Here is an 8,547-nt window from a genome sequence, read left to right on the forward strand (position 1 = left end):
CGTCATTAACTTGCAGTGTTCTACATAAAAGTTTTGGGTTCGATGGTACGGAACCCTTCGTGTGCGAGTCTGACTCGCACTTGACCGGTTTTTTTTGATATAGATAATATTAATTTAAGTAAGTAGGTAATGACAATAACCTTGTTTTGTTAAAATTCGCCAAGCCCAATTACTGTTACCGTAAAGATCACGTATACGGTATACCCCACATAAATGGGGCTAACTAAGGCGTTGATCTCACAGACAATGGTCTAGGGAACGGAGTTCAGAGTTCTATGTTCTATTTTCATTGTAATCTATGCAATATACAAAAAAAACGGCCAAGTGCGAGTCAGACTCGGTATTTCTACCGACATTTTGCACGATAAATCAAAAACTAATGCATACAAAAATAAATAATTTTTTTTTAGAATGTACAGGTAAAGCCCTTTCATATGATACCCCACTTGGTATAGTTAGCTTACTTTGAAAATTGAAACACATTTTAACTATTTTTTTTGTGATGTAAAGACAAATTCACGGGTTTCGGATTTATTCCTTTACTTGCACGAGATTTTCTAAATTCTAAATCTGGCACATTTCATGATTCTAGGTCAACGGGAAGTACCCTATAGGTTTTCTTGACAGACACGACGGACGGACGGACAGACAGGCAGATAGACAGACAGACAGACAACAAAATGATCCTATAAAGAACGCAGAACTCAGAATTTTAGACGGATGGCTATAGGATCAGAGCTTTAACATCACATAGTATACCTTCCCCACTTGCGCGGGCGCATTTAGTTAACGAACAGTCATTCCGATCGTCACGTGTGAAACGGTGCAAATATTTTGAAACGGTTATTTTAAATTGCTGTGTGGTAATCTCTAGGTGCATCGTGCGAACCGCTCGCTCTTGACATGTGATATGCTCGGAGTTAGGGTTCCGTGGTGGTGTTTAGAAAACGAGCCGTTTTTATGAGAGACAAAAATGCGATTAGATAAAGGTCATCTTACTGCACGGAAATATGTTACTACAAAGACTAAAAAAATCTATATGAAAGGAAAAGCTCACTGACTGACTGACTGATTGATTGACTAGCTCAAACAACTAAACGGATCGGGCGGAAGTTTGGCATAGGTATAGCTAGGCTATTATGACCTAAACATCCACTAAGGTTTTTTTAAAAATTGAAACCCTAAGGGGGTGAAATAGGGAGTCGGAGTTTGTTTAGTCCACGCAAACATAGTTGTGGGCATAAGCTAGTTGCCAAAAAAACAGCTACGAGGTGTATAATATAACATTATCATATTAAACAAAAAAAAACAGCCACGTATGAGTCAGACCAGTCAGACACACACACGAAAGGTTCCGGCCATCATACAGAAATAACACTATTTTTTTCCTTGATATTTTGAAATTTTTATTATAAATTTTTTATAGCGGAAATAGAAATACACATGCTGTGAAAATTTCAACTCTTTGCCTGTTATGGTTCAAGAGATACAGCCTACTGACAGACAGACGGACGGATGAGCGAACGGGCAGCGGAAGCTTAGTAATAGCACAATAGATCGTAAAACTGTGGTAATAGAGTCCCGTTGGCACCCTTCGTGCTCCTAACCCAAAAAAGCACGGTAAACGCTTATGTCACATTTCACTATGTCATACAAGCCTCCATACTAAGCGCGCGTTTGTACGTTTGATAAAAAGTGGATTGCCAAGTTACATACTTGGCATCGGCATCAAACTTTGAACTTGGAACACAATAGTTACGTTCCTACTCACGCTTATTGCCATGTATTGATGAAGAAGCTAATATTATGTTCACGCGAGATTCACCTGCGTTTCTGAGAACTCAATTATTATTTATTTATTAGTAAAGTTATTCTCAATATGAGCGACACCGTCGTGAGAAAAGTGACGTTTCATGAGAGATTAATCTTTAATTTTTCATTACGCCACTGGTGAAGCAGCATTGCAAATTTTATTTTGATTACATTTAATGGACTTTAAAAAACAGAGGATTATAAAATTAATATATATCATAACTTTAACATCACTGGATTTGATTTTTTGCTGAAATTGTGACCCTGCACTGAAAATTGTAGCATTGGGAAACCCTTTACTAGACCGACTACTGGATGGTACTAGATCTCAAACAACCTCGATGCAAGATCTTATCTTTCGTCAAACTTAGTTAGTAAGTTAGGCCTCATTCGCACGAGAGTCCTAACTTACTATTTTAACGTCCGTTAAAAAAGCGTTCAAATAGAACAAATGCTTTCCTTAGTATCTGTTCACACGTTAACGCTTTTTTAACGCGCACTTTGTATTTTCATTTTTCAGTGCAACGCCGGGTTTTAACGCAACGCTTTTTTAACGCTCGTGCGAATTAGGGCTTAAGGTATTGTAATACAAGTAAAATAAAATAAAAGATAAGGCGTAGGTATTGTAAAACCTTATTCAGTAAATAAAGGATGTACAATGTATTATTATTTCTTAAATATTCGGTATATATACTAAAATATTAAGTTGCCAAGAAAATTTATGTTTATGGATTTTATTTTTGGCTATCGATTTGTCTATCGAGCGATGGGGCAATGGCCGTTTAATTGTTACTTTGTAAATCAATATTAATAAAGCTGTAATACTGCGTAATATTAACACAATATTACCGCGACAGGTTGAAATGGCAATCGAGGAGGGAACGCCCCGCACACCCGCACATCCCCCGCGCTAACACGATGCAGGTGAGTCTACCCGCCTTAGAGCCTTTACACACCACGTTTTTAAAACGCGCCGTTGACGCGCGTTTGTAGCAACACAGACCAGATACGCGCACGAGTCAGACGCAGCCTGTAGACCTTTGTACACCTGTATAAATTCTAACACGCGTTTGAATCGATACAGACGCATGTGTGTAGCGATACAAACGCGCGTGTGTAGCGATACAGACGCGCCGGTGTCGCGCATTTGAATCGATACGACCGCGATGCTAACGCGCGTGTGTATCGATACAAACGACAACAAACTGCTCTGTAGGATAAAAGCGCGCCGTCGACACACGTTTCTAAAACGCGCGTCAACGGCGCTTTAAAAAACGTGGTGTGCAAAAGCCCTAACTCCGATTGCCATCTCAACCTGTCACGGACTATAACAATACTTTACATAAACTTTACATCATAATAATATGATTTAACTAAATCAGTTCTTATTGCTAAACTAGGTGTAACCAGAAATATTATTACTTTTTGGTATTTCCCGAAAAAAAGCGTAGGTAGGTAGATATATAACAGCAGTGATAGCCTAGTGGTTGAAACTTTGGTCTCCTATTCGGCGGATCTGAGGTTCGATACGCACTCCAACTTTTCGGAGTTATAAATAAGTATCGCTTATTAATTATTATCTAATAATTTCGCACGGAACTCTGGCTGAGATCTATATAATCTCAGAAACATAAATTAACTAATGATCAAAACGAGATGAAAAGTTGCATTTATAACACGTGATACATAAGTATGTTTATTTATTATTTAAATGTAAATAAATTAACGGTCGTCAGTAGGTAAGTGGATCACAGAAGGATTTCTACACACCAGTCATAATAAATGTTATCCATACCTAATATTATAAATGCGAAAGTGTGTCTGTCTGTCTGTCCATCTGTCTGCTACATTTTCACGGTGCAACAGTTTAACCGATTCTGACGAATTTGGTACAGGGTTAGCTTATATCCCGGGGACGGACATAAGCTACTTTTTATTCCGGAAAATCAAAGAGTTCCCACGGGATTCCTAAAACCTATCCGCTTAACCGATTTGTATGAAATTTGGTACCGAGGTAGCTTGCGTCCCTGTAAATGACATAGGCATTAATTTATCCCGGAAAATCGGACAGTTCCCACGGGATCTTTAAAAACCTAAATCCACGCGGATGAAGTCACGGGCATCCTCTAGTAATCTATACTTACTTATAGTATAGAGGTAAAGTTTGTAAAGTTTGTTGGAAGTAATCTCTGGAACTACTGAACCGATTTTGAAAATTCTTTCACCAGTAGAAGGCTACATTATTCCTGAGTGATATAGGTTATAATTTATCCCAAAAAAATAGAGATCCCTGCGAAACTTGTAATAGGCTACCCGTGCGAAGCCGGAGCGGGTTTTATAGTTTTAATTAATACGGGAACCTAAAGTGGCAATGGGCATTAGGTAGGGCACATAGTTCGAAAACCCGATAGACGTTGGGGTCCCAAAAACGGCGACCTCTCATCAGGAAGCACAGCATTAAAAGACCCGTCATTAGGTGGACAGACGAAATTAAAAGATTCGCAGGGAGCCGCTGGATTCAGGCGGCGTTAGACCATGGTATGTTGAAGCCCCTACAACAAAGCTATTTTTGGTATAGTTCTTGCAAATCACGAAGGCGAGTGAACTTTACTTGTGGTTACGTCGTATACATGGGCATTGCGTAAGTGTGCGTGCATGTCGGATCAATCAGTCGCGAGCAAGCGCTCGCAAACGCACACATTTAGTGTACCTTACTTATACCGATACGACTTCAACACAAGCATGAGCCACTCGCCTTCGTGAATTGCAAGAACTATAATGTGGTTGATAATGATGAAAATGATTATTTTAATATGAATACTGTTTGACCTGTACCAAAAATATGTTTAATAGTTTAAAGATATCACGCCGAAAATGAAACGTGAAAGTTATAGCAAAATAATTTGGTTCATTGTATCGTACCTATTTCGCGAAAAGTGATTTGTAATTTTATTTATATACATAAATATACCTAATATATGTAATTTGGCGAAAACGATATCCTGTAGAAACCGTCAAGTACATTTTGTCATAAGAGGTCTGGCATTTGAAATAATTATTTCAGTTTACTATAAATTGATTTTTAGGATTCAGATCTAGTTTCCGTGCGTCTATTTTCGCGCGCGCTTTGGATGAAGCAATAACAGAAGCGCGACTTTTTAGTCAAAGATCCATATTAAAAATGTAGATCAATATACTCAATCAGGATCTAGTATAAATAAAGAACTCGATATTTAAGTTACATCACTCGATCAAAAAGCATCCGCGTGGTAGCTTGTTAGAAAAAATCGGAGAATGAGACTGGTAAAAATTTCGTAAATATTTATTTTATTAATTCTGATATAATAAGTGCTACTCAAATAATTTTACATAAGGATATAAGGAAGTCGATTGAATAAGTGTTAGAAATGAGTTCGATAACGTAATGTTGCAATTATACAATTTGTTCTACAAACGTTGAAAAGCCCGCTCTTCACTCGCAGCGCGGTAGTTCGCGAACGTTACGAAGCAATAATGTGGATTTTGCGGCTTCACATTCGCGTTTCGGAGCGTTCTCCATTGATTTTGGTTTTGTGTTCCGCTACAAAGAGACCAAAGGATGTTTGAAAGATATTGCTTTAGCAATAAAGTCACCTTTGCACCTTCATGTATAGTTTCTTCTGTGTGTTCTGAATATAAAATATTCTCAAAAAATAAAAATAAAAGCTGTGACTTGAGTCTAGACTGTTCTTGTCAGTGTATGGGTTTCATTAGATCACGTGTGAATCACGGGCAAAATTCACGACCACGATCGGCGCAAGAGTGTAGAGCGGGCTTATGGAGATCACACATGGCATAATTCTACAGCCGCAAGAGCTGTTGGAGCCATGAGTGATAATCAAAACGAGTGATGCCAGTAGTAATAGAGTGGGCGTGCTGTAACTATTGCTAATTAGAGATTAGTTGTACAAAATACTTGGGCATCGATACAAAGTTATCTGCATTTTCCTTAGAATGTTGACGGTTTGGCCAGCATTACGCTTCTTGTGTGAGATAAAATTAGCATAAAGAGCCGTCTCGCCCAATCCTACCCCAATAAGGAACCATTTATCAACTTACTATTCACGTTTTACTGTATTCTTATCTGTAATCTTATCTGTATTCTTTAATCTCTTTATTTACTTTTCAGATAGTGCTATTAAGTATAATAGCTTTCTCATATGGAGACAAGCTGGATAAAACTTATCTACCACCAAATGCCCAAGCTTCCGGTGGTTCCAGTGGAATACTCCAAGCTCCTATCTCAACACCTATAGTGGTGGTCAACGATGAGGAGTTCCAAAGACAAATTGAAGAAACCGTTCAACACGAAGAAGAACGAAGAAGAGACGAAATCCATAGATCCATACTCAACAATGGGGTTGAATTTCAGAGACCGAGCGTTACAAATGTAGTCACAGATAGTGCTGCGTTGCAAAGACCGATAGGTTTTGTAGTTAATACTAACAATCAAGAAGTTAATGATGTAGTTCGTATTGGTAACCGAGGTAACATTTTCGTCCAGAACCAAAATCCAGTGGAATATAAAGATGTACATTATCCAGGTAATGTTGAACATGTAATAAACGATTATAATATTTAGTCTGTTCTTCGTCATCGTAAATTTATAAAATTAGGCGAGGTATACTATTTTTATCGATTTAATTTGTCTCCATAAATGGTTAACGGTTAATACGGGTAGGTCAGGGATAGAAAATTATTCAGATGTTTAGTCTTAAATTTTTTTATCAGGTGTCCTGTTTTGTAATCGTAACTGGAAACGTAATTTCTAAGAATCGGAGGAGAGGTAAATGGTCAAATTCAAAACATTTGGTTTGGTTATCTCTTCAGCTACTGACTCGGACTTGAGTAAAAGTTTCAACTTTATATCTCACTTCTCAGTAATTGCAATAAATGCAATCCGCGGTTACATTATCATCACTATGTTACAAACTATCAATGTATATAGCTGAAATAATCAATTTTCTTCTTTTTTCAGCACCCCATTACCAAGTGGTCGACCAAAGATATGAACGCAAACAGGCTGTCAACGAAAGAAATGCTGCAGTACTTCGTCAAGAATATAAAAATGAAGGGGATGCTTACGCGTATGCTTATGAAACAGAAAATGGAATTTGGGCTGAAGAAAATGGTGTAGCTACAAATGGGGTCAACGCGCAAGGTGCATTTTCTTATATTGGTGACGATGGCATCCAATACAGTATGAGGTAAGGTCAAATTCGTTTTTTGTTTTATTTTTAAAACAAGTTAATAGATGATAAATAGTGAAGCAGGCTGAGATAAAGTAAAAGATTTTAAGGGTACCCATGGTTATTCTAATTAGGGAGTTGATCCAGTAGGAAACGCTTAGTATGATTTTGCAAGATAAGTAAGTAATATATCTATTTTACTGAACTTGAGCCAATGCAGCCGAAGATTTAATATCGTGCATGAATTGTAATAGCTCTCACAAAATTTTTCAACTTATCTATGTCTTAAGATAATTGTTTTCTATTTTCAGTTATACTGCTGATGAAAATGGTTTTGTGCCTCAGGGTGATCATATTCCTCGTATTCCAGAAGAAATTCTTAAATCATTGGAACAGAATGCTCGTGATGAAGCTGCTGGCATATTTGATGATGGTACATGATTTCATTGATTTTTCGTAATAGCAGTAACTAAAATATAATGTTTAAACCTGATTTTTGATGAAGCAATTTTATTCAAGTTGCTTGGATAAAAAATAGGATTAAAGATGATACAAAGTCAGACATAGGTACTTGGTTGTGGTCAAAATAGATTGAGTAGACCCCAAGATAAAGTTTTATTCGAAATATGAATGGTCAAAGCCATGGTTTGCTTACCAGTATGTTAGTCACTTTAAAATATGCCCTCTTTTATTTATTCCAGGATCGTACGACGAGCGGAAATACGGTGGACAAGATGTAGGTACAAATCAGCAAAGAGTCAGCGTAGTTACAAGTCGTCCAAATGTATTCATCCAAAGTTATTCAACCCCACCTACAATCGTCCAAAATTATCCAACGGTACCCACATACATCCAAAACCGTCCAACCATACCTACCATCATCGATCAAGGTGCAAGTAATGAAGATGCAGTGATCTCCAATTCTCTATCATCCAAATATAGATTAGCTGGATACAGGTACCCAAACAATCTAGTGAACCAACAGAACACTTTAGCACCAGTTGTTAACACTTTGATTCAAGAAGTAACACCAAGTCCTGCAAATAAAGTATACCTTCCACCAGTTAAAAGGAAGGTACCAGCAGAAAATCGTCCCTCAAAGTTAAAAAGAAAAACTGTGGTTGTAAAAAGAACTCGTAAACCAGAATACAAAGAGAATGATAAAAATAACAAATCATAGTTTAGAATGGATGCTTTAAAATCTGTAATCTTTAAATCAGTCTAGTTAATATACCAGTTATTTATTTATTTGTGAAATTTTATTTCCTTTTCCTTACATAGTTAGGAGATTATTTAATAAAAAAAACTGCAAAAAAAGTTGGTCAATGAACGGAAGACCACACTTTACACAGTTATAACAAGTCATTAGCATTATTTGATAATATTACGATATGAATATTTCAAGCATACAAAAATAAAGTAGATGACAATGCTAAAAGAACAACAAAGTAATCATTGAAATTAGTGCTGATGCTGTAAAAGTGCTAATGGGTTCTTTAGTATCAGA

At 37.1% G+C, this 8,547-nt stretch overlaps 1 protein-coding gene across 1 annotated transcript; it reads left to right on the forward strand.

Moving 5' to 3' along the window:
• The first annotated feature begins 5,074 nt into the window (after positions 1 to 5,074).
• Positions 5,075 to 8,268, forward strand: LOC123875491. Its single transcript, XM_045921339.1, has 5 exons — positions 5,075 to 5,115; positions 5,981 to 6,395; positions 6,830 to 7,058; positions 7,352 to 7,473; positions 7,742 to 8,268. Exons 1-5 carry the CDS (start codon positions 5,107 to 5,109, stop codon positions 8,218 to 8,220), a joined length of 1,254 nt encoding a protein of 417 aa, XP_045777295.1. The 5' UTR covers positions 5,075 to 5,106; the 3' UTR covers positions 8,221 to 8,268.
• The last annotated feature ends 279 nt before the right edge of the window (positions 8,269 to 8,547 follow it).

Source organism: Maniola jurtina, chromosome 20 (genome assembly GCF_905333055.1).
Source record: "Maniola jurtina chromosome 20, ilManJurt1.1, whole genome shotgun sequence".
Classification (NCBI taxonomy): domain Eukaryota; kingdom Metazoa; phylum Arthropoda; class Insecta; order Lepidoptera; family Nymphalidae; genus Maniola; species Maniola jurtina.

What these genes read in the sequence shown, in the direction of transcription:
- LOC123875491 (XM_045921339.1), top strand. An exon ending in TAAAGATGTACATTATCCAG is followed by an intron (nt 6,396 to 6,829) that starts GTAATGTTGAAC and finishes TTCTTTTTTCAG; the next exon opens with CACCCCATTACCAAGTGGTC. An exon ending in TGCTGGCATATTTGATGATG is followed by an intron (nt 7,474 to 7,741) that starts GTACATGATTTC and finishes TATTTATTCCAG; the next exon opens with GATCGTACGACGAGCGGAAA.